Source organism: Castor canadensis, chromosome 17 (genome assembly GCF_047511655.1).
Source record: "Castor canadensis chromosome 17, mCasCan1.hap1v2, whole genome shotgun sequence".
Lineage (NCBI taxonomy): Eukaryota > Metazoa > Chordata > Mammalia > Rodentia > Castoridae > Castor > Castor canadensis.
In genome coordinates, this window is record NC_133402.1 from 49,116,524 (window position 1) to 49,143,212 (window position 26,689).

Here is a 26,689-nt window from a genome sequence, read left to right on the forward strand (position 1 = left end):
AAGCTCCCTCCGCGGGCTCAGCCAATCATAAGCCGGATTGTGTGGGGCGCAGGGTCGTCATTGGACGCCCGCAGCCCCGGCCGTCCTGGTCTCTGCTACCTGTAGCTAAGGGTGCAGTTGTTCGGCAAGGCAGAGCGCTGAAAGGGCTCGTTCTCGCGAGAGTACAGCTCCCTCCTTGTCCTTAGCAGCGGCTACAGCTAGAGGACCATCATGGACGCTCTGGAGGACTACATTTGGCCGAGGGCAACCTCTGAGCTCATACTCCTCCCGGTCACGGGTCTGGAGTGCGTGGGGGACCGGCTGTTGGCGGGTGAGGCTTGGCTCGAGACGCACTAAGCGGGCGAAGAAACAGCGCCCGCCTGGGGCGGGGCCATAGGGACAAAGGGATGCCCCAAGGAAGAGGACGGACAACGGGGTGGGGATGGGGAGAGGGATGAGGCCAGGTCTGAGGTGGGAAGGGAGCCCAGGGAATGGGGGGCCAACCTGAGGAGGGCGGGACTAGAAAGACAAAAAGCTGATGTGGCTATTGTACGTAGCCCTTCTTCCTAATCTGTAGCCAACGTGGAAAGGGTGGGTAGAGACGCGAGAAGTGTGGGAGAACGCAAGTCGTCTCGTATGGGGGGAGAGGGGTGTGCGATCCCTCAGATAAGCTCAGAAGGCCACGATGGGTGAGGAGGTTAAAAAAAAAAAAAGGTGCCCCAGGGGGCGTGGCAGGGGTGTGTGACTCCCGGCTGTAATCCCAGCACTTAGAAGATTGAGGCAAGAGAACCCCGATTTGGAGACCAGCCTGGAGTTACACAGCGAGAGACCCTGTCTCAAAAAAGGAAAAAAATGGTGTCCTAGGGAGCGTGGCAGGGTTGTGGCCTTGGGAAACCCCTACCCCACCTTCTGAATATGAGGGGCATAAAGGGTGAAAAGGGTGGGGTCGTCAAAAATTGAGCACGAAACTCTTCTGAGGCTAGCACTGCACAGAGGCGGGGACTGAGGCCCTTCCTGAGATGGTTGGTTCCCTCCAAGGACTAGGTTGGGAAACACAGGCCCTAGTGTCTGGTTGCAAAGACCTGGGACCTGAGGTGTCAGAGTCGTGGGGAATAGTGAGGCCTGACATGAAGCCACTGATGATGGTGTTGTGATTTTTATAAGGGTCTTGAGGCTGAGCACTGGCTGTCAGACCTTGAGTGAGCCACCATCAGCCCCAAGAGGGTCATATGTATGTGCCTGTGGCAGGGATATAGTCTAGTTTTGATACGGTGTGTGGGCTGCCAGAACTCAGGGTTCCTACAATGACCTAACTCTGGAGGAGGGGACAGCTAAAGCAGAAATCCAAAGAACCACAAGAGTGAACTAGGAGAAGAGAAGGGTGAGTTTCTGGCAGAGGGTAAAGAGTGTTAAAGGCCTTGAGGCAGAGAGAATTTGTCTCTTTGTGGGAAAGGGAGAATTCTTGTGAGGCTGGAGTGGGAATGGGAGTGGCCTGGAGGGAAAAGAAGCTGGAGAATAAAGTAGAGGCTAGATTGTTTTATGCCTTGATTTGCCTTTATTCTGAAGGGCAGTGAGGAGGACCCATTAAATAGTTTATTTTCTTTTTCTTTTTTTTATGGTGCTGGGATTAAATTCAGGGCCTCTCATGTGCTAGGCAAGCATGCTACCTGAGCTACATCCCCAGCCCAAAGTTTTTTTTTTTTTTTTTTTTTTGACAATATTTGGGTTTGAACTCAGGGTCTCATGCTTGCTTGGCAGGCACTCTACCACTTGAGCCTCTCTACCAATTCTTTTTTGTGTTGGATTTCTTTTTTTTTTTTTGAGATAGGGTATCATGAACTATTTCCCTGGGCTAGGTTCAAACTGCAATTCTCTTGAATAGCTAGGATTACAAACATGAGCCACCATGCAGGGCCTTGTTTGTTTTGTTTAAAGGGAAAAAATAACTTACTGGGTCTTTCATTTAAAAAGTCAGGGATATGGGCTGGTGGAGTGGCTTAAGTGGTAGAGTGCCTGCCTGGCAAGCACAAGGCTCTGAATTCAACCCCCAGTACCACCCAAAAACAAAAAGGATGTCAGGGGTAGGACTAGGATTGTAGACACTTGCCTAGCATATGCAGGCAGGATTCTTTTTTCCAGATCTGCAATAAAATAAGTCAGGTAGGGCTAGGGTTGTAGCTCTGTGGTAGAGTGTTTCACTAGCTTGCATGAGGTGCTGGGTCCCATTCTGAGCTATGCAAAAAAAAAAAAAAAAAAAGTCAGAGGTCCTTATAGTAATAACTGATTCTGGCTCATTGAGTCAACAGGACTCTACCTTTCCCCAGATCTTGGTTTCTTTCCAGTTTCTGTTGGTTCTCCCGTCATAGTGCCATTTAAGGGTCTAACCCCTGTTAGAAAGTACTCCAAGGGAATTCACCTGTTCTTCTGGCTTCCAGAGTGACTTTTGTATAGCTACCATCATCTTTCTTCCTTCTTTTTCCCTTCCCTCCTTTTCTTTTCTTTTCCCTTCCCCTTCCTTGCCCTCCTCTCTGCTCTCTTTCTGTGCTGGGGATTAAACCCAGCTCCCAGGGCTTCTTGCATGCTGAGCACATCCTGTATCACTGACCTGTATACCCAACTCATGGCTGCAGTTCTTAAATTGTACCCATGTGCACTCATAATCTGAATTCCTAGTCCTGTTCTTATAAGTTCCAGGCCCAAGTACACAGTACTTATAAATAGAAATACTTCTACCACTTTCAGTGGTCTTCCTGCTAGGTAGTCTAGCTGTGCAGGGGGACTACCAGCTACTCAGGTTCCTAAGCCCAAGAATCAGCCTCCCTCTCCAAGTCTGTCTAGTTGCCTTTGACTTCACATGTGCGACACTTGTCTATTTCTCTGCTTTTATGTCATCATGCTACACAACCCCATCAGTAGCATTCTCTCTGACCCATTCCTTTTTTTTTTTTTTCAGTACTGGGGCTTGAACTCAGGGCCTCACACATGCTAGGTATGCACTCTACCAGACTTGCTTTGTGTTGGCATTTTTAAGGTTCTCACAAACTGTTTGCCTGGGCTGGCTTTGAACTGTGATCCTCCTGATCTCTGCCTCCCAGGTAGCTAAGATTACAGGTGTGAGCAACTGGTGTCTGGCTCTGACCCATTCTTGAACCCTTCATTTCCTTCCACACTACCCAAAGCTTTTGCTAATCTTAGGGCCATCCAACCTGATGTTGGTCTGCCAAGAAAGTTGTAGCCATCCCCCCTCCTTTTTTCTGACTGACTGCCCTTTGTGTGTGTGTGTGTGTGTGTGTGTGTGTGTGTGTGTTACTGCGGATTGAACCCAGAACCTCACACATGCTAGGCAAGTGTTCTACCATTGAGCTACAAACATACCCCTTTTTAATTTTTTATTTACTTTTTTTTTTTTTGAGTATGGAGTTTGAACTCAGGGCCTACACCTTGAGCCACTCCACCAGCCCTTTTTTGTGATGGATTTTTTTCAAGATAGAGTCTCTCCAATTATGTGCCTGGGCTGGCTTCGAACTGTGATCTTCCTGATCTCTACCTCCTGAGTAGCTAGGACTACAGGCATGAGCCACTGGTGCCTGGCTTGCAAATTATTTAGAAAATGAAATCTAACCTATAGCCCTTGGACAGACTGAAGCGCGTGGTCTGCTTTTCAGAATAACGTTTACAAATGAATAAAAGAAAATGCATAGAATTGTAAAAAAACCAGTTAATTTGAAATAAAGTTACCAGAATACTTAAAAAGCAAAAAAAAGAAAAAAGAAAATGAAATCTATAGAACTTGGAAATAGAGAAGTTGTGCAAAGTTAAGAGAGGAATAATCTGTTGGCCCTCTGGGTTTGGGCTGGGGGATGGGCAGAGGGTGGTAATGATCACTGGACTGAGGAACTGAGGGGACTTGGGGAGGAAGGATTTGGGTGTTGGGTTCTATATAGGTGGGGTGTAGGAGGCTGCTCAGGAAGCATGTGAGTTTATACTGAGGCAAGCACTGGACAAGCCTCTGTGAGCACCAATTAGGGGAGACTTAGAAACGGGGAGGAGGGAACCAAGGAGAATACATACCACAGAAATAAGAATTTACTTTTTATTTTGTTTGTGCTGTTTGCCAAACCCTGGCCAGGGTCTGGATGACTATACCTCATGTGTGCCTTCTGAGGGCTCTTGTGTGGCTGCCATGTTGGAGCTCTCTAAGCCTCAGCCTTATACACAGAGCGGGGATTCATGGCTGGTCCATGATAGAGCTAGGACTCAAGGCCAAACCCCTGCCACCAAATTGTGGGCTGTCTCTGCTACTTCCCTCCCTTGGTACTGAGTATGTTCACATCTCTGTGACACAGGGAGCAGGCTTTTGGAAATTAGGAGGGATGTTGCCATGGGCCCAAGGAGAAAAAGGTTAGCATACTCTTTCCCTAGGAAAGGGAGGATGAATAGAGAGACAGATGAAGCTGAGGGTTTGAGGACTAAAGCTGAGGAGGAGGAGGGAGTTCCCATCTGAAGTGTGAGGATACAGGGTAAGAGGGAGACTTGAGTTTGAGGAACTCAAGGGTGAACTGGATATCAAGAGTGATTGATGAGCCAGGTGTGGTGGCTCACATCTATAATCCCAGCTATTTAGGAGAAAGAGATTGGGGAAACCATAGTTTGGGACTATCCAGGGCAATAAGTTAATGAGACCCTCCCATCTCAACAAATAAGGAAGGCATAGATAGGTAGGAGGATCAGGGCCTGAGGTCTGCTCCAGGCAAAAAGCAGGAGACCTTATCTGAAAAATAACCTGAAGCAAAATGGTCTGGAGTGTTGCTGATGTGGTAGAATGCCTTCCTAGCAAGCATAAGGCTGGAGTTCAAATCCCAGTACTGTTAAAAAAAAAAAAAAAAGAAACAAAAGAAAAAGAAAGAGTGATTGATGAGCTCCTAACACACAGGAGGCAGAGGCAGGAGGATTGAGAGCTAGACCCTGTCTCAAAACAAAAAGCCTAACAAAAAAGTGATTGACAAGGGTAGCAGAAAGCTGCAGTAGAAGTCCAGCTGTGTCCTGATAGGTTCTTGGGCTATGTGCTGAGATGTTTCCCCGTCCCCACCTGTTCTCCCATGGGTCTTCAGATTCAGTGGTTCTGATGTGGCTCTTTGCCTCCATCTAGGTGAGGGGCCCGATGTCCTGGTGTACAGCTTGGACTTTGGTGGGCATCTGCGGATGATGAAGCGAGTACAGAACCTGCTTGGCCATTATCTTATCCATGGGTTCCGGGTGCGGCCAGAGCCCAAAGGAGACCTTGACTCGGAAGCCATGATAGCTGTGTTTGGGAGCAAGGGACTCCGAATTGTTAAAGTTAGCTGGGGTGAGAGCCGTTTCCGGGAGCTCTGGCGTTCTGGCCTGTGGAACATGTCTGACTGGATCTGGGATGTACGCTGGCTCGAGGGCAATGTTGCCTTGGCCCTGGGCCACAATTCAGTGGTGCTGTATGACCCTGTGATAGGGTGCATGCTGCAGGATGTCCCCTGCACAGACAGGTGCACCCTCTCCTCAGCCTGCCTGATTGGAGACACCTGGAAGGAACTGACCATAGTGGCAGGTGCTGTTTCCAACCAACTTCTGGTCTGGTACCCAGCCACTGCTTTAACAGACAACAAGCCTGTGGCACCTGACAGACGGGTCAGTGGACATGTGGGTGTCATCTTCAGCATGTCATACCTGGAAAGCAAGGGCTTGCTGGCAACGGCTTCAGAAGACCGAAGTGTTCGTATCTGGAAGGTGGGCGACCTCCGGGTGCCTGGGGGTCGGGTACAGAATATTGGGCACTGTTTTGGGCATAGTGCCCGTGTGTGGCAGGTCAAGCTCCTAGAGAATTATCTCATCAGTGCAGGCGAAGATTGTGTCTGCTTGGTGTGGAGCCATGAAGGTGAGATTCTCCAAGCCTTTCGGGGCCACCAGGGCCGTGGGATCCGGGCCATAGCTGCTCATGAGAGGCAGGCATGGGTAATCACTGGGGGTGATGATTCAGGCATTCGGCTGTGGCATCTGGTAGGGCGTGGGTACCCAGGCTTGGGAGTCTCGGCTCTCAGCTTCAAGTCCTCTAGCAGGCCAGGTACCCTCAAGGCCGTGACTCTGGCTGGTTCTTGGCGACTGTTGGCAGTGACTGATACAGGAGTCCTGTACCTCTATGACTTCGAGGTCAAGTGCTGGGAGCAGCTGCTAGAGGATAAGCATTTTCAGTCTTACTGCCTGCTGGAGGCAGCTCCTGGTCCTGAGGGCTTCGGACTGTGTGCCATGGCCAATGGGGAGGGTCGTGTCAAAGTTGTCCCCATCAACACTCCAACTGCTGCTGTGGACCAGATCCTGTTCCATGGGAAGGTTCACAGCTTGAGTTGGGCCCTGCGTGGCTATGAGGAGCTCCTTTTGCTGGCTTCTGGTCCTGGTGGTGTAGTGGCTTGCTTGGAGATCTCAGCTGCACCCTCTGGGAAGACCATCTTTGTCAAGGAACGTTGCCGATACCTGCTACCCCCAAGTAAGCAAAGATGGCACACATGCAGTACCTTCCTGCCCCCGGGTGACTTCTTGGTGTGTGGGGACCGCCGTGGCTCTGTGCTGCTATTTCCCTCCAGACCAGGTCTGCTCAAGGACCCTGGGCTTGGAGGCAAGGCTGGGGCTATTGTTGAGGCACCTGGAGCAGGTGGTAGCAATGGTAGGAGCGAGAAAGATGCATCTGGGTGGGGCCCTGTGTCTACCCTCCATTCTCTGCATGGGAAGCAGGGTGTGACCTCAGTCACTTGCCATGGTGGCTATGTGTACACCACCGGGCGTGATGGTGCCTATTACCAGCTCTTTGTGCGAGGTGGCCAGCTCCAGCCAGTCCTAAGACAGAAGTCCTGTCGAGGCATGAACTGGGTGGCTGGGCTTCGAATGGTGTCTGATGGGAGCATGGTCATCCTGGGTTTCCATGCCAATGAATTTGTGGTATGGAGCCCTCGTTCACATGAGAAGCTGCACATCATCAACTGTGGAGGAGGGCACCGCTCCTGGGCCTTCTCTGATACCGAGGCGGCCATGGCCTTTGCCTATCTCAAGGATGGGGATGTCATGCTATACCGGGCTCTAGGTGGCTGCACCCGGCCACATGTGATTCTCCGAGAGGGTCTGCATGGCCGTGAAATCACTTGTGTAAAGCGCGTGGGCACCATCACCCTGGGACCCGAATTTGAGGTACCCAGCTTTGATCAACCTGACTACCTGGAGCCTGGCAGTGAGGGGCCTGGCCTTACTGACATTGTAATCACATGCAGTGAGGACACTACTGTGTGTGTCCTGGCACTCCCTACAACCACAGGCTCAGCCCATGCACTCACATCTGTTTGTAACCACATCTCTTCAGTGCGTGCTGTGGCAGTGTGGGGCATTGGCACCCCAGGTGGCTCTCAGGATGCTTGTCCAGGGCTGACAGCCAATGTAGTGTCTGCAGGGGGTCGAGCTGAGATGCACTGTTTCAGCATCATGGTTACTCCTGACCCCAGCACCCCAAGCCGCCTCGCCTGCCATGTCATGCACCTTTCATCCCACCGGTTAGACGAATACTGGGACCGGCAGCGCAATCGGCATCGAATGGTCAAGGTGGACCCTGAGACCAGGTAATGTGAGCTCCCGGGCAGGGCCAAGGGGTGAGATCATGCTGGGTACACCCCGGGCAGGTGCCCCCAGGCTTGTGGGTTCAACTTGACAGTTTATGTTCTCCCTTTAGGTACATGTCCCTGGCTATTTGTGAACTTGACCGGCCTGGCCTTGGCCCCCTTGTGGCTGCAGCTTGTAGTGATGGAGCGGTGAGGTGAGAGCCTAAGCCCTAGTGGATAGGGAGAAGAGGGTGTGTGGGGTTGTCCAGGATGGGTTCTGAGTTGGGCCATCTCCTGTTCCCCAGGCTCTTTCTCTTGCAGGACTCTGGGCGAATTCTACAGCTCCTTGCTGAAACTTTCCACCATAAGCGGTGTGTCCTCAAGGTCCACTCCTTTGTACATGAGGCACCGAATCAGCAGCGGTGAGAAGGGTTGGATAACAGTCCTGCATGGGCTGGATGAGGGTTCCTGTTGCCCCTGCATTGCTCACTCACCTGGCTGTCCTTTCTTGACTCTCAGGAGGATGTTCCTGTGCAGTGCAGCTACCGATGGCAGCCTGGCCTTCTGGGATCTCACCACTGTGCTAGACCGTGGCTCCACCACCCTGGAGCCTCCAGCACAGCCTGGGCTTCCTTACCGTGAGTAGTTAGTGTGCAAACATGACATCCTCCCCACCTTTCATTTTTCCCTCTCACAAGAGACAGGCAGGATCCTAATAGCTGTCCTGTTTCTCCAGAGCTGGGCTGTCCCTGCATGACCCTCCAGGCCCACAGCAGTGGTGTCAATAGCCTGCATACTCTGCCCACACGTGAGGGCCACCATCTTGTGGCCAGTGGTAGTGAGGATGGCTCCCTCCATGTCTTCGTGCTTGCTGTGGAGATGCCGGAGCTGGAAGAGGCTGTGGGGGAGGCTGAGCTGATGCCTCAGCTGCGTGTCCTAGAGGAATACTCTGTTCCTTGTGCACATGCCGCCCATGTGACAGGCCTCAAGATCCTAAGCCCAAGCCTCATGGTCTCAGCTTCCATTGACCAACGGCTGACCTTCTGGCGTCTAGGGCATGGTGAACCCACGTTCATGAACAGCACTGTGTATCATGTGCCAGATGTGGCCGACATGGACTGCTGGCCTGTGAGCCCTGAATTTGGCCACCGCTGTGCTCTTGGGGGTCAGGGGCTTGAAGTTTACAACTGGTATGACTAAGGTGTCCCGCAGTGGCTGGCCTGCTGGGTATGGGGCCTGCTCATAGACAGTGGAGCAGGGATCTACTGTCTGTGCCTGTGCCCAGTGTGCCTCGAGGGGAGGAGGCAGTGGCCGCGGGTTCCTGACTCCAGAGCAGGAGCTGGAGGTGAGTAAGTGTGCTGCGTGGACAGACCAAGAATACATCCCACTTCCCACAATAGGACAAAACTTTGTAAAAGAAGCAGTTTATTTGGGCTCCATGCTCCTAACATCTGTGGGTTTTGGTTTTTTCAGTTGATGATTTTGTAAATATTCCCGGTTACTGGGCCCTCTGTAGTCTCACATGTGGCTTAGTGGAGGGAGGCCCAGCAGAGCCAGGCCTGTGTGGAGCACCTCACGAACAGCCCTCAGAAGCTGCAGGCGGGCGAACATCTGACCAAAGAGGTGTGGCCGAGGCTCCTGGAGGAGAAGGGACCTGATGGTCTTACCCTCTGCTTCCCTTGTCTTCACCCTGCACCTTTCCCATACCCCCTTTTGCTATGTGCTCACCCCTAGGATGTGTACTCTGTTATAGTATGAGCTGAAATCCATGCTGAGCTGTACCAGGAACTTGCACACCTAGAGATAGAGACTGAGTTACTGGCTTGTGTCTTTGCTTTTGTGTCCCAGCCCAGAATAAAGATTAGAGTGTGTAGTGTCTGTAGTGGTCTTCTGTGCCTCACCATCTCTGTGCGAGCAGTGATGTGGAACCCCGAGGCTCTGGAGGCTAGGACTGCAGTCTGGCTCAGCAGGTCCAGGAAGGGAAGGACACTGTTGAAGAGCAGCAACCACTCACCCTGTGGAGACAGGGGTACTAGGAGGGAAAATCCAAGCATCAGCTTGTGCCAGCTACTTGGGAAGGGTACTTACCTCATCATGTAGCAGCGAGAAGTCCAGACTATTCACAGGTGGAAAAGTGGGGTACAGACCTTGTTCCATACTGTGCTTGTAACTCTCAAAAAGTGTGGCAAGGCGGGCACAATTATACATGACAAAAGTGCCACTCTTTGTGCCCTTTGTGGAGATGCTGCTGTCAGTCAAGAGAAGCTGGGGAATGGAGACACAGCTGGAGCGAGGGTGGATACCACACCCTGTCTCCCCAGCCTTAGTCCCACCAGGTACCCAGGCTCACTTGACTCTGTGCAGCTGTGCTCAGCATCTCAAACTTGATGGTGGCCGCAGAGAGAACCCCAAAGATCTCTGTCCAGATTGGGTCTGTGAGAGAATAGGTTGGTCATTCTGTAGACAAGGAACAAGGGACAGAGGTACAAATGATTTACTCCTACCCCAGGGCACAGACAGGGTCTCCCAGGCTCACCTTGTATCAGATCCCCACCATGCTTCAGTGCTGAGGCCTTGCACATCTGGGCATGCCGAAGCCTGTGTTTTCAAGAGGAGAGCCAGTGGGCAGGGTCCTAGTAAAGACCCTTTAACCCCCATCTCAACTACCCTGGCTCAGGTTAGCCTTCCTTCCAATCTTACTCACTTGTAGTATTCAGGGGCAGTCATCAGAGTGCTGAGTGCACCAGCTATTTTCACTGGGCCACAGACCAGGTGCTTCTGTGGAAGATGGCAGGGGTTCAGCCCAATTGGCACTACCCTCCAGCCATAAGTTTCTCAAGGAGCCCAAGTCTGGTGCCTCTGCTCTACCCTAACTCCCCCAATCTATAAACCAGCTCAATGCTTCCTTCTCAAGTCCAGCTCCTCAGAACACAATCCAGCTTTTTTTTGGAGGGGGGTGGGACGGGGATTTGAACTCAGGGGTTCACACTTGCAGAGTGGGCACTCCACCTCTTGAGCTCTGCCTCCAGTTCATTTTGCTCTGGTTGTGTGCGTGGTACTGGGGTTGGAACTCAGGGCCTCACACTTGCTAGGCAGGCACTCTACCACTTGAGCCACTCTGCTAGCCCTTACTCTGGTTATTTTGGAGATGGGGTTTTGACGTTATTTGCCTTGGCTGGCTTCAAACTTTGATCCTCCCATCTCAGCTTCCCAAGTAGCTAAGATTACTGGCATGAGCCACTAGCACTTGGCTCAGTCTAGCTTCTTTATCTTAGACAATGTTCTTGGGATGTGCCTTCAGACTCCATCTTCTCCAGGACCTCTGCACCTGCTTGCTGTACATGCTTCCTGAGTAATTCAGTTTCCTCCAAGGTTAAGTGTCAGTTTCTGAATCCATCAGCTAACAGGCCCCTTGGTGGTTTTCAAAGGCATTCTGAGGTTGGAGGAGCTCCACCATCACTAACCTACCTGGCTAAGAGGAGCCTGGTCATCCACCTTCCACCAAAGTAGGTCCAACTTTTGTTGCTGGAACTCCTCCTCACAGCTCACCACATGTACAACCATGCAGCTGTCTGCAACAGCATCTGGCGTGTCAGCCTTATAAGGGAAGGGTACAGTTACTGCAAAGATGCAGGTTACCTGATTTGCTACAGGCCCACAGAACAGGGAGCCACTGACCAAGCCTGAGTAGCTGCCCTCCCGCCAGTGGCGCACAGCCTCCTGCAACTCAGCTAGCACAGACAGCAGATCCTCAGTCACTGCAAAGGAAACACATGAGCTGAGGTTGGTCAAGGAGTGCAGAAGGACGCGCAGCTTTTCTGGCCCTGCTAGGCTCCAGGTCCTACCTAGACAGTTGTCCACGTTGGGGTCATAGCCAGTCCCTCGGCCCAGTTCTTCCATCAGCTCCTTCAGGCACAGTCTGCCCAAGACGCCGGGGGGCAGTGTCTCCCCGTCATGAACAGGGGTAAGCTCTGTAAGCACACGGCTCCTCAGGGTTTCAGTTGAGGTTCTCTCCAAGGCGGTGGGCCAGTCCACGCGTAGTTTCTCCAGGAAGGTTTGCATATGTGGGTCCCACACTGGGGGCACTAGGCGCACACACACTCTGCGAAACAAGGGCGGCTGCCTCAGCTCGCACACCAGAGACTTCCCTCCCTCTGCTGCTGTCCCCAAAGGTCCCACCTTTCTTCATTCTGGTCTCCAGCCTAGGCTTACCCGTGAGCGCACAGCGCTCGCGCTAGGTGATCAGCCACCAGCACTGCACGCAGCTGGCTCAGGCGGAGAGCGCCAGGGCTGCAGTGCAGTGCCGGGCAGTGCAAGAGCATACGCGGACCTGATGAGGCCGGCTTCGCAGGCGTGGCATAGGAGGTCACAGCGCCCAGTACGCGCTCAAAGACTGCAGTCCGCTGTAGTTGGAGAGACAAACCCGAGGGTGTCGGCTCGCAGCGCAGCACCGGGGCCACACCGGGACCCTGTAGGCAGGCGACAGCACGGAACACGTGTTCGGGTACCTGCGGGAAGACAGGTGTGTGAGTGGACCTCAGCTTCCCTGCCAATCTTGGCCACAAGTCCCAGCCCAGGTCGCGCCCACCTGCCCGTCCCTGAAGCGCGCCTGTAGCGCGCGCCGCGGCGCCAAGAAGTCTCTAACACGCAAGTGACGGGCGTGCGTCTCCTTGAACCACACGGGGTCGCCCGGCCCTAGGGCAGCGTTAAGGGCCTCCAGTATCTCCCCCACCCCAAGGCGCCCTGTCGCCATGACGACCGGAAGGAGTGAGCGGAACAGGAAGTAAAGCATCGGTAAATTTCCGGGAGGGCGGACTGGAGGGGCGGGGATCCGGCAGCTGTCCCCTTGAGTGGATAAGTGCGCCTGGGCAAATCTGGAGGGCTTCCTTCGACCTACCGCTCTCTGCGTGCCCTCCGAGCACTTCTGGGCTCGGGGTCCGCTCCACGCCTAAGGGTCTTTTCGTCGTCTCCCTGCATTAGTAACCTAGGAAAGGATCTTCGCGACCAGGTGTGGGCTCAGGCAAGACTCCTAGTCATCGAGGTCTCACATCTTTGTGTGATGTTTCATTTTTTTCCCATTGTAGAAATGACTTAAACGTCAGAAGTCCCAAATGAGTCGTCATTTGGAATAAGGCAGTAATATTAAAGACACTTTAAAGCTGTACTTTAAAAATCTTTTTTTAAAAAAATTAGTGTTCTGCGGTTTCAGTTAATTGTAAACCTTTCCTCGTTCCTTGTCTTTATTTCCGATAAATTTCCAGTCACATAAAATTGTTCGTTTTCTTGACAGATGAGGAATTAGAACGATCATGATGTTTTCCAGAATTACCAGCTTTTAATGTTTCTCTAACCTGGTGTAATTTACCAGCAATCCTTTGCCGCTTCCTGTTTTAGGAGAAAGCCAGTGTGGGACAACTAAACAATGTGAGCTAAACAGACCTCAGAGCACCCTGCAAAAAACCTCTTTCCTCTTTCTCAAGAGGATTCCCAAATGTTTTCATTTTAATGTAACCTACTTTCCCCCCTTCCCCTTCTAATGGAGCTTGAACCAGACTTGTGATCTCTGCTCTAGAGCAGTGGGAGTGCCAGAGCTCGGGAGAGAAGGAAAATTTAGGGGTAGGAAGAGCTTGGCAAGGCCCCTCTCTGGACCAGGGCTGTGAGGCCCTACTGGGAAGCGCCGAAAGAGCACTGGGCGGACACGACATTCCCGATGGCTTCTTGGGTGCCCACTCAACGGGAGTGATCGTGTCATTCCAAAGCACTTTCCATGCACCAGGCGCATGACCTGGGGACAGCTGCTAGCAGGACTGGGGGCCCACCAGCTAGCTGATGACTTCATTTACTCTCGATCCACGAAGACGGTTAGGGTGGTTTTTTCCCCAGGAAGTGAAGGGCTATCTTTAGTGAGCTGCGGGCTGGGGCGGCCCTGTGGGACTCACCGCCATCGCAGCCCTATCCGGAGCAGCCAGGACCTCCCTTTTCAGTGCTCATTGAAGAGCAGAAAGGGCCACCAACCCCAGCTCTTCGACGTCTGTGCCCGCCACCTCCAGCCTGAGGGCGCACCTGAGAGAGGGACAGACTGGAGAGGTCCAGGAAAGTGTGCCTGGGAGTCGGGCCACCCCATCTGGGCTACAGCGCTGCTCGGGCAGGAGAGCAGGGAACGAAATCCAAGCGCAGCTGGAATGCTCTGGAGACAACAGCTGCTTTTGGGATTCCGTTGCCCGCTGTCCAGCCGTTGGAGGGGGGCTCCTGCCCCTAGGTCACTAGCACTGGGTCCAGACCGGAACTTGCCCACCCTTTCTCAGGAGGCCGACCGGGAGTAGGTGGCGTAACCGAGTATAGTGAGAATGGGCCGCTCACCTGGTCCCCAGAACAATAGAAGGGAAGGTGGGGGCCTCCCCTGGGACCAAGTCCCGATCCGGATTAGATCCGGAGGGCAGGATTAGCACTGTGGGTTCCACGCAGCCCGAGCCACTGGTGCGGTGACGGCGGCGGGGCGGGCTTCGGAATCCGCCAAGAGGGAAGCGCGCCCGTGGGGCCGGAGAGGAAGTAAACCCGCGCGTACACTTCGGAGACACCCCCGCGCTTGGGGCCCTTTGTCCGGTGACGCTGCCAGAGCCAGGAGCGCTAGGGGCCGAAAGGGGCCCACAGTGCTCGGCAGGAACCCCCCGAAAATCACTGCGACCGGCCCTGGCAGAACCACCACCAGGCCCAGACTGTGCAAACATCCCGCCCGTCTGACCCCTCGAACGCGACAATGTTCCCCTGAGGCCACGACAGAACCGGCGCGGTGAGATGGCCAAACCCCGCGCGGCGCAAGCGACTCTTGCGCCAGTAGGCCCTTGACTCGGCTCAAGACTGGGGGCAGAAGACACTCAGGACGTGCGAGCAGAGTGAGCGAAGACAAGGCGATGCTGCAGGCGCTGTGTAGCTCACGTCTGGTCCGGTTCGGCCCGGTCAGCCCCACCCGAACAGCTACACCAGCAGTAACAGAGCATGCCCTTCCGCTGGCTCTAGCTGTCCGCAGACTTGGAGCCATTTTAAGGCGAAACCACCTGGCCACGCCCCCTCACGCTCCCGAGAAGCCAATCCACGCGCGGCCACGCCTCCCGCAGCGCACGGCGACGCCGCCAACGGTCGCGCGGGTGACGGTTGGGGAGGGTAGTGATTCCCAAACCAGAAGAGGAAACCTTAGCCATCTGCCCCGCCCACGGGGCCCGACACCCCAAAGCCTGGGATTAGGGGCCTAGAGGCTGGAACCGCACCTTGGCCAGGTGTGCAGGAATAGGACCAGGTGCGCTGCTGCCCCGCCCCATACTCTGCGAGCCCTGCGTAATGGCTGAGAGCCCGGGGGCCAGGCCGCGGTTCGGGTTCAGGCAATGCCCAGAGGGCGGCCAGGCTACCAGGTGTCTCCACTCCCTCGGGACGGCCGGCGGGGCTCTTGGGCGGGGCAAACAGCAGGTGCTGATACCAGAGCCGCACCGGGGGACTGGACCCCCAGACAGATGTCACTGCCCGCTGGACCGGCTGAGCTGCGTGGTGCCTCCGGGACGCGTGGGGCGCTGTAGGTGCTCTGGGCCAGACTCCTCTACGATTCTACTAAACCTGTGGCGGACTCGCTACGCGAGGGGCAGTCATGGCCGCCGCTTTCGCGCTTCGCTTCCTGCATCGAGCGCGACTGGCGCCGCGCTGCTCGCACGTTGAACTGCCATGGTAAGCCGGTATCCCGGGCGCCTGACCATCCAGCCCCCAGGGGCGGCGACCCTCGGCCCCGACCTTCCGACCCCTTAACCATTACATTCTGGGACATGCGCCCTTGACCCCATCCCTCTGCAGGGTCCCTCGGCGTGGGCACCGACTGTCGCCGGCCGATGACGAGTTGTATCAGCGGACGCGAATCTCTCTGCTGCAACGCGAGTTCCCTCACGCCATGTACATCGATAGCTACAACAGCCGCGGCTTCACGATCAACGGAAACCGAGTATTTGGGCCTTGCGCGCTGCTCCCGCACTCGGTGGTGCAGTGGAATGTGAGCTCTGCCTCGCAGTGAGGAAACTGAGGCCCATAGTAACAATACCGCTCTGTGCTTGTGTCTCTGGCAGATTTGGTTCTCCCTCTTGCCCTGTGAGGCGTTAATTTTTTTTCTTTGGGTGGTACTGGGGTTTGAACTCAGGGCTTCCGCTTGCTAGGCAGGTGCTCTACCACTTGATCCTTGCCTCCAGCTCCGGAGTGATGATTTGTCATTTTGATTCGCCCCCCTCCCATACAGGTGGGATCCCACCAGGACATCACTGAAGAGAGCTTCTCCCTCTTCTGGATGCTGGAGCCCCGGATAGGTACTTAGTCCCAGAAAGCCCCCTCCTACCCTACACCCTCCCCAGGCCTGGTTGCAGGGTAACTGCGTCTCCCTTCCCTAGAGATTGTTGTGGTGGGCACTGGAAACAGGACTGAGCGTCTGCACTCCGAGATGCTACGGGCCATGAGGCAACGGGGCATTGCTGTGGAAGTGCAAGACACGGTAGGTGCCAGGACTTGGAAATCCTGCATGGGGACCTCAGGTTAACCATAGGCATACTAATGCTGCCCTTTTCATTGCAGCCCAATGCCTGTGCCACCTTCAACTTCCTGTGTCATGAAGGCCGAATGACAGGAGCTGCTCTCATCCCTCCACCTGGAGAGACTTCACTCACAAATGTGGGCCAAGCTGCAGAATGAACCAGGAACTGTCTAGAAGGGCACTGGGAATTTGCAGAGCACAGTCATTCCCAGTGTTTTCACTACCCTTGTCATTCTTGCCAGGATAATAATTCATACACTTTCCATTGTGTATCAGGTGTGTTGCTGGCTGAAGACTGCTGAGTCAGGGGGCTTTTTGTTGGGGGGGGGGCAGTTAAGAAGAATCAAGAAGGTCACTCAGTGGCACGGTGCCACATCTGCTTGCTCACATGCATTTTTTTTTTTTTTTAAATGGGACTGAAGTTTGAACTCAGGGCTACATGCTTGCAAAGCAAACACTCTTGCTGCCTGAGCCACATCTCCAGACAAATTTTGCCCTTGCTTATTTTGGTGATGGGATCTTACAAACTTTGCCTGGGCTGGGCTCCAACTGCAATCCTCCTGATCTCAGCCTCCCAAGTAGCTACAGTTGTGAGCCACAAGGCTGGCTCACATGCAGATTTGAAGTGACCCCAGTGGCTTTCCCAGAATTCTTTAGAACACCAAGTTAGGGAGTATGTATGCATGTTATAACCTAGTCCCATGTGATCCCGCTTTGAGCTAGCAAGATATCCATCCTATGGACACCGGTGATTCCCTCCTAGGGTGCCAGAGCAAGTTTGAGAAAGCCACAGGAGAAAGTTATGAACTGGAACTAGTGCCCAGTACTCCCCTGGAGACGAGGGTACTGCTTGTATACATCTGGTGGTGGTGTGTAGATGCAGAGCTCCATGTACCTGTTGATCTCAAAGACCAAGCATCACTCCTCTTTTTTCAAACTTTTATTGAAAAACCAAGGGGATACGCTGGAAACCTTTTCAGAAAAGCCGCTTCTCATACCTGTAGGCAGAGACCACCAGTGAATTTAAGGCAGGAGGAAGTTTCGAAAGATGAGGCATGGCATAATTCCCACCAAAAGACAGGGTCACTTACGAATGAAGGCCATGGACCCCACCTTCCACCTGAGCTGAGGATGTTCTCTTCTCAAACTTAAGTTCTCCAGAGTACATCATGGCTCTGAAGAGGGGCAGGTGTCAGGTGTAGGTAGTAGCTGGCCCTGGAACCAGCCCCTCTACCTAGGTCCCAGCCAATCAAACTCACCGGACTTGGGTCAAGCTCTTTGCACCAATGTCCTGGCAGGAGTGCTGGATACCAGCAATCAAGTAGGGAACGAACTTGTGGATAGACCCTTTGTCCTGCACAGCCCCTGACACCCCCTGGGCCACTTTGATTTTGTCAGCTTCACTGTTGGAAGAGGAAGAGAAATAGGCAAGGTCACAACAGGGATGAGACTCTGCAAGGTGGGGGTGGGGTTATTAGTCTGCCTTTCCCACCTGAAGTATCGGTTTTGGCTGCTGAGATGCTTGTCCATGGCATCAAGAGAACCCATGCCACGATATTTCTTTAGCCGGATTCCATCCGAGAAGAAGTACTCACCAGGGGCCTCAGTGGTGGCAGCCAGAAGGGAGCCCATCATAACTGTGAACAGATACAATTGCTTGGAACAGAGGTTTTTTTGTTTCTTGGTTTTTTTGGGGGTGTGGGTAGGAGGGCAGGCAGTACTGGGGTTTGAACTCGGCACTCTATGATTTGAGCCATGCCTCTCATCCTATGGGGCAGAGTTTGAATGGCATAGATAAGGTGTCTCACCATGCACTCAAGATACCTGGCCTCACCTGTAGAAGCCCCAAGGGCCAAGGCTTTGGCAATATGGCCCACATTTTGAATTCCTCCATCAGCAATAACAGGAACACCAAAGCGCCGTGCATACTCTGAAACCTTGTATACTGCTGTGGCTTGGGGCCGCCCGCATGCCAGCACTGTTGAGAGATGGGTGGGTTGTGTTAGTGGAGATAGGGTGTTACATAGTTAGCACTCAGGAGCTCTTGGCTACACCTGCACCAGGATGGCAGCTTGAAGAGATGTGCCTGGGATGGCTGCTATCTCATCTACCTTGAACAGTACAAACAGCTATGCTGACTGCCTCATGTGCACGTGCATGTGTGCAGAGTCCAGGGCAGCCTTAGGCACATGCAGTCTTAGCAGCGGGGAAGCCGCGCCCACCTGGTATCAGATGGAACAGGAGTCACCGTGCAGTTAGTACCCAGAGGCATCAAGTCAGGCTCAGCCCTTCCTGCACAGTGGGCAGCTCAGGCAAGATCAGGGTAGTAGTAATGTAGAAGAGAAAGCAGGCTCTAGAGTTGGTCCTTGAGCTATGCCTATGCAGAACATGTGGGCAGAGCAGGGCCTGCCTAGGGAAGGAGGTCCTGCTCTTAGAGCACTCAGGAAGAGGGAGCTGTAATCTCAAGCAGCCCCCAAACAATGGTCTGTACATCTGTTTGCCCTGCCCACCCATCAGCACCACAAACCCTGGGAGCTACAGCTACAGTCAACCAAGCAGCCGGGCAGTGGGCAGCTGGGCCGGGCCAGTGGGCCGGACCGGACTTACTATAGCAGCCCGTGACAGTAGAAGGGCATTTGGGGCTGTGGGACTTTATGTCTGGAGGGATCTTGGGAGCCGCTAAATAAAACAAACAGACCAGAGTTTAGAGAGGGCTCAGAGCAGGAGCAAGGAGGCCAGGCTAGGCGGGGAAGTGGCAGTTGAGGTATGACAAGAACTTGTCTTGCTTCCAGCCATGTCACCCATCCAAAAGGCCTGTTTGGCCCCAAAGTTGCCCATTGTTGGAGGACTCAAGATAGTTCCCATAAGAGGGCTTGGCCCTGGCCAGAGCACACTCTTACCTTCCTGAGTGATGCAGATTGAGCCGCTTCCCATGCCCACCCGCAGTGCATCCACACCTGCATCAATGAGGTTCTTGGCCTGAGCAGCAGTGACCACTACAAGAAGAGTGTAAAGCTCATGTGAAGGTCCAGGTATGCCATTCTCCCCTACCCACACCATGTCCACGAGTGCCCAGACTTGTCTTACCATTGCCCCCAATGACTTGGAGATTGGAGTATTTCTCTTTGATATACTTAATCATATTGATTTGGAAGATAGAGTTTCCCTGGGAAGAGTCCTGGAAAAGGAAGGAAGGAGGTTCCAATCAGATTGTGATACGGCAGCTGCTTATACCATCCGACCCTATTTATGCAGTAGCTTACCAAAACCACTACATCCACACCAGCCTGGGCTAGTAAATCCAGCCTATATTTGTCATCTTCATGAGTGCCAATGGCTGCTCCACAAAGCAGCTGCTTCTTGGCATCTTTGGAGGCCAGTGGGTAATCTCGATTCTTCTTCAGGTCTGTCCGAGCAATGATAGCCACCAGCTCATCGTCTTCATTTACAATGGGCAACTTTCCTGAAGTCAGGGCAGGACATGAATCAGGACCCTGACTTTTATTTCTAGGCCCTTCCCACCTCTAAGACTTACCTTTCTTGCTGCGCTGAAGAATTTCATTTGCCTCCTTCAATGTAATGCCTGCAGGGGCTACTACCAAGTCTTCCCTCTTTGTCATGATCTAGGAGGGAGGGAAGTCATAAGGAAGGGCCTGTCAGATCAGACCTCCCTGCAGACCTGACCAACTCAGGTGGGAGGCTCCAAAGACAAAGACCACCATGTTCATATATCTGAACCCAAGTCACCCCTTCTCTCACAAACACTCAGTAGTCCTTATGCCAGTAAAATGGCAGGAATGAGTGGAGTAGTAGGGACAACATGGTACAGAGAGCAGTACTGGGGTTTGAATTCAGGGCCTCACACTTGCTAGGCAGGTGCTCTACCACTTCACCAGCCCTTTCATGTGTTGGGTACTTTTGTGAACCGTAATCCTCCTGATCTTTGCCTCCTGAGTAGCTAGGATTATAGGCATGAGCCATTGGCACGGGGCTGGGAGCAGATTCTTATGTTGTACAGAAAAAAGGAACACAGAGGAGCAATAAGAAAAGAAACAAAATAGAAGAGCTGATAGTCATTGAGCACTACCCCCATTTTGGAGGTGGCAAAGAACAAATGAATACTAGTAGACATTTTGGCAGTTGACAGTTCTGTAGAGAGAGTGGATACAGAAACCCCACGAAACAGACAGAAACATGGCTGGATGTTCATTTTTTCTGGACAGGAGAACCTCAATAATGTCATATGGGTAACAAAAGCCTCCTTTTTTAGGTTGGCTATGTTCTGCAGTGGTACCTACCTCTTCCAAAAAACAGTCATGCTCCTCCTCCTTGAGAAAATCAATGTCCCTCGAGGAGATGATGCCTACCAACCGACTCCCCATCCGGCCTGTATCTGTGATAGGGATACCACAGAAGCCATGCCGGGCCTTGGCCTCAAAAACATCCCGAACTCGATCCTTGGGGCTGAGGACCACAGGGTCTGTGATGAATCCCTGCTCATATTTCTGGAAGGGATGATGAAAAAGGGCACTACATCTCTGAACCACTTTCATGAAGCTCTTGGTTTAAAGTATAAGATCTAACTGTCCCTTATGACAGTGTCACAAGACCATAGCAAACTAAGCCCTCAGACAAAAGACATGGGTGGGCTGGAGGCACTGTGCATAGTGGTCTTCTGCTAGCTTAAGAATTAGGGTCTCAGAAGCTTCTCAGGAATTAACACCACAGAGGGAAGAAAGAATACTAAATTAGCAGAATACCCCCCAACTCCCACCCCATTCCACCTCTGTAATTCCCAGAAGCTATTGGCCATGATCCTTGCCCTTCTGACCTTCACTTTCCGAACTTCATTGGCCTGGAATTCAGGTGTACAGTTGTGGTGGATGAAACCAATACCACCTGTAAGCTAGAAAATGAAAAGACAGAAGAAAGGGAATAACTACAAAGAATAAGCGGCATAACTGCATGCCTATGAGGAAGGGATATCCTTCATGGGGCTCACCGCCATTGCGATGGCCATTCCAGCCTCTGTGACTGTGTCCATGGGTGAGGAAACCAGTGGGGTCTTCAGTGTAATCTTCTTGGTTAGAGCAGAGGTCAAGTCCTAAGGAGACAAACCATCACTAGTGTGGGAAAATACCTCTTATTCCTCAGGGTTATACCAGGTCCTCACAAAACATGGCCTCTGTATGAACTGCATGCTAGCTGGAAAGACCATTCCACAGAATCCACCCCCAAACCTAATCTGGTAGCCCAGATTAAACAACAGCAGCACCTTAACACATCTTGATGGTTAGAACCCAATTCCTGATCATACTCACCACCTGGTCTGCAGTGAAGTCGATGTACCCAGGGAGAATGAGAAAATCGCTGTAGGGGAAGGAAATGAATTGGGAGTAGGACTCAGGTTTATGGCATTAAATCCACATATCACCCCTAAGGCATCTGGGGAGGGAGTGGCACTAACTGGGCCTATGTGTCACAGGCAAGACGGACAACAGAGTGGAGATAAGGACAGGAAACTTTTCTGTACTGAGCTGTCATCAGTTCTGGCACCCTGACAATTCCATGTGTCTACAGAATGGTCTCAAGGCTGAATCCCCAAGTACGGTAGAAATAGCTATCCCAATCCCAAACCCCCTCCAAATACGTCAAAATGAAGCCCGGAGATAGCTAATTCCCGGATCCTATCACAAAATCCGCGCCCTAGTAGGGCTCCACTGAAGCCCCAATGTGCCCTCTTGGCCCAACGTGGCTCCCCTCTCCTCGCCCAGGTGAGTCCCCGAGGACCGCACTTGTACGTGAGACCATCCCCGCAGTTGAAGAGCTGCTGTGCGGTGAGTCCGTCGTCTGGAACATAGGACGTGCCCCCGCTGATCAGGTAGTCCGCCATGGCCAGCGCGGATTACTATCGCGTGTCTCCGAGGACCGCGCCGCAGAGGCCTCTGATGTCTGGGCCGCGCCAACATAAACCAGGGTGTTTCGTCACTACGCCGAGAGCGTTGCCGACGTCAGGGCGCTGTGCGCGCAGGCGGAAGGGCTGAGCCTTGCAGCAGGGGCGGGGCTAGACGGAAGGAATCGGCGCATGCGCACAGCATAAACGGGCCGTATCCCTAGATAATACTGCTGTGCGCTGTCCCACCCCTCGCCCCCTCCCCACCTCAGGATCTTGACCCATTTGATTAACAGGCATGAGTTTGTTTTCACTGTCCCACCAGATTCCTCCCCAAATAAAGACGCGATGTTCACTAGAATGTTGAAAAGACGTGCTTGTCATTCTTAATAAACAACTAGAGTAAGAATACATAAGAGAAACAGTGGTATCTTTATATGATACACAAGTGTATGTTACAAGAATTCCATCAGGCACAGGGGCCTCAGGTTTAAGGCCTCAATGTTAGGCCACAAAAAAAAAAAAAAAAAGCATGGTAAAGTTTTTACTTTAACATCTAAAATGTCACTTGTCATAAAGGAGGGTGTAATATAAATTGTCTTTAATAAATCATAATTGAAATTCCCCTCATTTTTCTTCCATTAGGATGCTAAGTTTATGTCTGAGTATGAAGAAAAGAACGTGACTCCCCTGTGGTCAATGAAGTCGGCCAGTCCAGAATGAAAGCCAGCTGGGGAAGATTCCCTGGAGGGTCAATCCATCATTAATTCCATCTTTCTTGAGGAAGGGAAGGGGCCACATTTCTTCTAACAGTCCAAGCCCTTTCCCCACACTCCAGACCAAAAAGAAAGAAAGGGGGGAAAAAAAAAAAAAGAAAAAGAAAAAGTCAGCCAGCAACTTTCTAGGATATCTGACTCTCAGGAAACCCACAGCCCCCATGGGCTAAAGAGTTTGCCGTAGGTCTATGAAGATGCAAAGGAGGCAAAGTCTTCTTTTACATTTTAAACAGAAGTAGCCTGAAAAGCTTCATAACTACACAAATAAGAAAAAAGAAAAAACGGAGGCCTCTTCTTTAGTGTAAGTTCGTCCAACTTTTTCCTGGCTGTTTTTTCTTACACCATGGCTAAGACATCTCAGTGCATGGTGCTTGCATTGGCCACTGCAATGGCCTCTTGAATTTCTCGTATCACCAGGATCCGGGTCAGCATTTGTCCCATCTGCTCTCTGCTGATAGGCTGGACTGAGTACCAGATTGGGCTGTTGGGGGCCACCACTGGTTCAGGTGTCAGGTAAAAGGTGTCATTCCGGCCTTTCACACTCTGGGGGCTGAAGAACATGTCAGTAAAAGCTGGATAACACCATTATAATTTCGACCCTCCCAGCATGAACATCCCAGACAGACATTTGAAAAGGCTGGTAAAGCAGCATCTGTGGTGTGATAACAGCCACCAAATCCCATGCAGCCACCATACACCATCTCCAGGACCTACACAGGGCCTTCTGTAAATGCCAGTAAAAGGTACTTTCTTACCCTCCACATAAGCCAACTGTGATGAATCACTAATTGTAATTCCCTAGGGAACTGATGGGCTTAACTAAATCCATCTCTATGTCACTTGGAGCCAACTTCAATGATCAGATCTACCTCCAAGTGTTTGGCTCAATTGTGTACTCTGTAACCATGCACAATCATGATTCTGGGATCAGCCCCCTTCATCAATAAACTGTACCCTTGTTAAGTAGTTAGCACGCTCAATTATCTAATGGATGAATTCATCAATCTGTTCAAAATTTATTGAAGGGCTACTGAGTGCTGGCTTGGATTAGATGTGGATGTTAAATCAGCAGGAACAGTAAGTAGTTCCTATCTCATGGAGCATACAAATAAAGAGGGGGAGAAAGACAGCAATTAAAGTTACACAAATACACACAAACTGATGATAGAAGATAAGTGATACAGAGAAAACAGCCAGAGGGAAAAAGGAGAGAATCTGGAAATGGTTTCTCAGAAGAGCTGGTTTTTTGTTTGTTTGTTTGTTTGTTTTTGTGGTAATGGGGTTTGAACTCAGGGCTTGGTGCTTGCAAAGCAGGCACCCTACCACTTAAACACTGCCTTAAACACCGCTCTGTACTAGAGGTATGGCTCAAGTACACAAGAGATAGCATGATGCCCTTGAATGGAAGTTCGTGTGGGTAGAGAGCTCACAGCATCACAGACATCCAGCTTGCAAGATGGAAGACACTAGAGGCCTTGAACATCATGTAAGGGTTACTTTGTAGAGTAGTGAGAAACCACTGAAGGTTTTAATCTAAGTGATATAATAAGACCTGTGACCAAGAAAGATCCTGCTGGCACTGCTGTGAAGATGACATGCCAAGGGACAAGATAAAGCAGAGGTGCCCTCCAACTAGGAAGAGGGTGGCAGGGACAAAAGTTAAGGGCTAGGATGATATAGGATGTAATGAAAGTGCATCTTCATACCTTCTCTATGAAATGTAATGGTCAGAATTCCGTGATCTTTTTCATATTTCAGTGCTAGACACATATTATACTTTGCTGGAAAGCCAGCAAAGTTGCTACTATATTCAGTTATTTGGAAGTGATTTTGTGTCTCAGACTGGAACTACAGAATGTCTCTCTTCTGTGATATGCACACAAGTAAGCATGCACACAAACAAACACATGATTAGTCAATTTATAAAGGCTCCTCACCATTTGAAGAGGTAGAAATCGTAGAGCTTGATGGGACATCTCAGTGGATTCTCTGGATTTTCTGTCTGCTCTGCATACATGTCATCTGTAACTACAAAACACCCCCCCCACACACACCACAGACCTGGCATCAGGCTGTCTTATCTTAGGTCCAGATCAGGAACCTTAGGCATTTAGCCACCCCAACTAAGAAATATTGGGTGGGAAGAGGGAAGGGATTAGGTATGAGGTGACTTAAGAAGGGAAGAGGCTATCTTATCTGGGGCTTCCTTGCTTCTAGGAGAAAAGTTTGAAGTTTTTGGCTGAAGGGAATGGAGAATTCCTACCAAGCAACCCCCAACCTTCACACTCATCACTAGTCCCATTAAGACAAGAAGCACCTGTTATTGTCATCCCTGACTCCTTCCCCTACCTTTCTGGCCAGTCTGGTGTATCCCAAGGGCCTTCAGGTACCGGATACTCGTGCTTTTATCCTTGGGATTAGAGGGATTCTTCTTTGTCTGTCGCAAGACCTTAGAGAAGGCCAGCTTCATATGCTGGTCCACTGTCTTCAACAGGAAGTACCTGGACCACAAGTGAAAGCAAGGGAGAGGGAGGGGTGCCGGGAGGATATCATGACTCACCCTCTATCCATTGGTGTTCTCAGGAGCCACTCCCACACTCCCAGGATCTGGATAGGCTTATATCCACATCAAGATAGAGGGTAGGGGTCTGGCAAAGCTGTTTGCCTTGCCTGACACCACACAAAATACAGCCAAGCTGGGCTCAAAGTAGCTCAAAGGTTCTCAAATGTGTCAAAGGAATTCAGAAGTCCTCCTGGAGTTTATATTCTTCACTGGGCAGCTACCAGCTGTAGCTAAGTGTGGAGCTTCTAGAACACTTACTTGGTATTAAAGAACATGAGGGTGGTCAACAGGGTGGAAGGGGAGTGTGCACCAAGCTGCTTGCACTCCCACAGCATCTCTTCAGTCACATGGCTGGGCAGGACATAGCCTAGGAGGAATAGAGCACACTGCTACAATCGAATGGCAGGAGGTTTCACAAAGGCACAGGATGGGAGGTATGAGGCACAAAGACCACAGGGGCACAAGTCCTATCAAGGGAAGTCTCCTTAGGGTGTGGCAAAATACTTTGGAAAACTTGTTACAACACAGACGCCTGGTCTCAACCCAAGTTTCTGGGGTGGGATGTGATAATAAACATGTATTTCTAAGAAGTTTAAGGTGATACCGTTGCTATTGCTATTGCTCCAGGGGAACACACAGAACTACTGGTTCAAATGATTGCTGCTACCTGAAAAATCTTTACTCTGATCCAATTCTAATGCAGGGCAAAAGGATTATCCTCACAGACAAGAAAAATACATCAAACTATAAATCAAACACTGCAGATATATATACTTCTCTAAGAGAGCTGTATCTTCAAGGTGTTTAGGGCCCAAAGACCTAACAAGCGTACCACTCTTTATACTTACCAAATGTTGTATCATGTCTACCATCTCTAGAAAGCAAGCCCATTTTCATTTATCTCTAGATAAAGGAAAGACTGATATTTGAACTATTACAAGTTTCCTCCAACAGGGAAGGTATTACTCTAAGACCCTTGTTCATAAGCAAATCCTAAAGCAAGGCAGGAGCAAAGGCTAAAGGTTTGAACAGCCTGGGCAACCAGGACTGCACCAAAGGAAGATAAGACTCGGTCTAACTACTAAGCTCACTTCATGTGCTCAATGCAAAAATGTCCAAGTGTTTGTATACTGGGGCAGAGTAGAGGGCAGCATAGTATTCAGCTACAGAGTTTTAGGATTTTGAAGGCAGGAAATGAAGGTGACATTCTCATAGAAGCAGGAAAAGGAATATTTTTCCCAACACAGAGTCCTCTTTTCTGTTCTTGCCAAAGCTACAGCTCTTACTACTTAGTGCAGTTACATCTCTTTA

At 51.4% G+C, this 26,689-nt stretch overlaps 5 protein-coding genes across 10 annotated transcripts in view; 2 read left to right on the top strand and 3 right to left on the bottom strand.

Moving 5' to 3' along the window:
• Window positions 1-81: 81 nt before the first annotated feature.
• On the top strand, window positions 82-9,467 carry Wdr6 (WD repeat domain 6). Its single transcript, XM_020172290.2, has 6 exons — window positions 82-310; window positions 5,129-7,610; window positions 7,721-7,804; window positions 7,895-8,011; window positions 8,109-8,227; window positions 8,326-9,467. The coding sequence occupies exons 1-6, from the start codon at window positions 211-213 to the stop codon at window positions 8,787-8,789; spliced, it is 3,366 nt and encodes a 1,121-aa protein (XP_020027879.1). The 5' UTR covers window positions 82-210; the 3' UTR covers window positions 8,790-9,467.
• On the bottom strand, window positions 8,998-13,357 carry Dalrd3 (DALR anticodon binding domain containing 3). Of its 3 annotated transcripts, none has more exons than XM_074058906.1 (12): window positions 12,178-13,353; window positions 11,802-12,097; window positions 11,435-11,691; window positions 11,268-11,347; window positions 11,058-11,186; window positions 10,294-10,367; window positions 10,126-10,187; window positions 9,940-10,022; window positions 9,678-9,854; window positions 9,491-9,578; window positions 9,318-9,386; window positions 8,998-9,227 (listed from the first exon to the last, which is right to left on the bottom strand). In XM_074058906.1, the coding sequence occupies exons 1-11, from the start codon at window positions 12,379-12,381 to the stop codon at window positions 9,337-9,339; spliced, it is 1,500 nt and encodes a 499-aa protein (XP_073915007.1). In that variant the 5' UTR covers window positions 12,382-13,353; the 3' UTR covers window positions 8,998-9,227; window positions 9,318-9,336. The 3 variants fall into 3 exon arrangements, with proteins under 3 accessions (XP_073915007.1, XP_020027881.2, XP_073915006.1); XM_020172292.2 differs by having other exon boundaries at window positions 9,491-9,604; window positions 12,178-13,349; XM_074058905.1 differs by lacking the exon at window positions 11,058-11,186 and having other exon boundaries at window positions 9,491-9,604; window positions 11,229-11,347; window positions 12,178-13,357.
• Window positions 13,358-14,736: 1,379 nt separating this feature from the next.
• Window positions 14,737-16,416, top strand: Ndufaf3 (NADH:ubiquinone oxidoreductase complex assembly factor 3). Its single transcript, XM_020172266.2, has 5 exons — window positions 14,737-15,302; window positions 15,426-15,618; window positions 15,859-15,925; window positions 16,007-16,107; window positions 16,188-16,416. Exons 1-5 carry the CDS (start codon window positions 15,226-15,228, stop codon window positions 16,302-16,304), a joined length of 555 nt encoding a protein of 184 aa, XP_020027855.1. The 5' UTR covers window positions 14,737-15,225; the 3' UTR covers window positions 16,305-16,416.
• Window positions 16,417-17,071: 655 nt separating this feature from the next.
• On the bottom strand, window positions 17,072-22,128 carry Impdh2 (inosine monophosphate dehydrogenase 2). 2 transcript variants are annotated; one of them, XM_020172288.2, is made up of 15 exons: window positions 21,942-22,128; window positions 21,468-21,516; window positions 21,149-21,250; window positions 20,978-21,052; window positions 20,445-20,651; window positions 19,682-19,769; window positions 19,410-19,609; window positions 19,234-19,324; window positions 19,047-19,142; window positions 18,754-18,825; window positions 17,981-18,124; window positions 17,639-17,783; window positions 17,406-17,549; window positions 17,238-17,321; window positions 17,072-17,144 (listed from the first exon to the last, which is right to left on the bottom strand). In XM_020172288.2, exons 1-15 carry the CDS (start codon window positions 22,037-22,039, stop codon window positions 17,123-17,125), a joined length of 1,617 nt encoding a protein of 538 aa, XP_020027877.1. In that variant the 5' UTR covers window positions 22,040-22,128; the 3' UTR covers window positions 17,072-17,122. The 2 variants fall into 2 exon arrangements, with proteins under 2 accessions (XP_020027877.1, XP_020027878.1); XM_020172289.2 differs by lacking the exon at window positions 18,754-18,825 and having other exon boundaries at window positions 21,942-22,127.
• Window positions 22,129-22,402: 274 nt separating this feature from the next.
• Qrich1 (glutamine rich 1) overlaps window positions 22,403-26,689 on the bottom strand; it is a 36,204-nt gene continuing 31,917 nt past the window's right edge. For all 3 annotated transcript variants that reach the window (XM_074058903.1, XM_020172287.2, XM_074058904.1), the window contains 4 exons: window positions 25,637-25,745; window positions 25,165-25,316; window positions 24,753-24,843; window positions 22,403-23,365 (listed from right to left, as the gene is read on the bottom strand). In XM_074058903.1, the coding sequence (XP_073915004.1) occupies window positions 23,173-23,365; window positions 24,753-24,843; window positions 25,165-25,316; window positions 25,637-25,745 (545 nt within the window). In that variant the 3' untranslated portion in view covers window positions 22,403-23,172. The remainder of the gene's footprint in view (window positions 23,366-24,752; window positions 24,844-25,164; window positions 25,317-25,636; window positions 25,746-26,689) is intronic.

Bases quoted from the DNA above. Each gene is read 5' to 3' on its own strand.
- Wdr6 (XM_020172290.2), top strand. From the start codon at position 211: ATGGACGCTCTGGAGGACTACATTTGGCCGAGGGCAACCTCTGAGCTC. The intron at 311-5,128 runs GTGAGGCTTGGC...GCCTCCATCTAG, and splicing joins GGGGGACCGGCTGTTGGCGG to GTGAGGGGCCCGATGTCCTG. The intron at 8,228-8,325 runs GTGAGTAGTTAG...CTGTTTCTCCAG, and splicing joins ACAGCCTGGGCTTCCTTACC to AGCTGGGCTGTCCCTGCATG.
- Dalrd3 (XM_020172292.2), bottom strand. From the start codon at position 12,381: ATGCTTTACTTCCTGTTCCGCTCACTCCTTCCGGTCGTCATGGCGACA. The intron at 12,098-12,177 runs GTGGGCGCGACC...GTCTTCCCGCAG, and splicing joins CGCGCTTCAGGGACGGGCAG to GTACCCGAACACGTGTTCCG. The intron at 9,855-9,939 runs GTGAGCCTGGGT...TCCATTCCCCAG, and splicing joins GCACAGCTGCACAGAGTCAA to CTTCTCTTGACTGACAGCAG.
- Ndufaf3 (XM_020172266.2), top strand. From the start codon at position 15,226: ATGGCCGCCGCTTTCGCGCTTCGCTTCCTGCATCGAGCGCGACTGGCG. The intron at 15,619-15,858 runs GTGAGCTCTGCC...CCTCCCATACAG, and splicing joins ACTCGGTGGTGCAGTGGAAT to GTGGGATCCCACCAGGACAT. The intron at 15,926-16,006 runs GTACTTAGTCCC...TCCCTTCCCTAG, and splicing joins GATGCTGGAGCCCCGGATAG to AGATTGTTGTGGTGGGCACT.
- Impdh2 (XM_020172288.2), bottom strand. From the start codon at position 22,039: ATGGCGGACTACCTGATCAGCGGGGGCACGTCCTATGTTCCAGACGAC. The intron at 20,652-20,977 runs GTCAGAAGGGCA...CATCCCTTCCAG, and splicing joins ATGAAGTTCGGAAAGTGAAG to AAATATGAGCAGGGATTCAT. The intron at 19,610-19,681 runs GTAAGTCTTAGA...CCCTGACTTCAG, and splicing joins TCTTCAGCGCAGCAAGAAAG to GAAAGTTGCCCATTGTAAAT.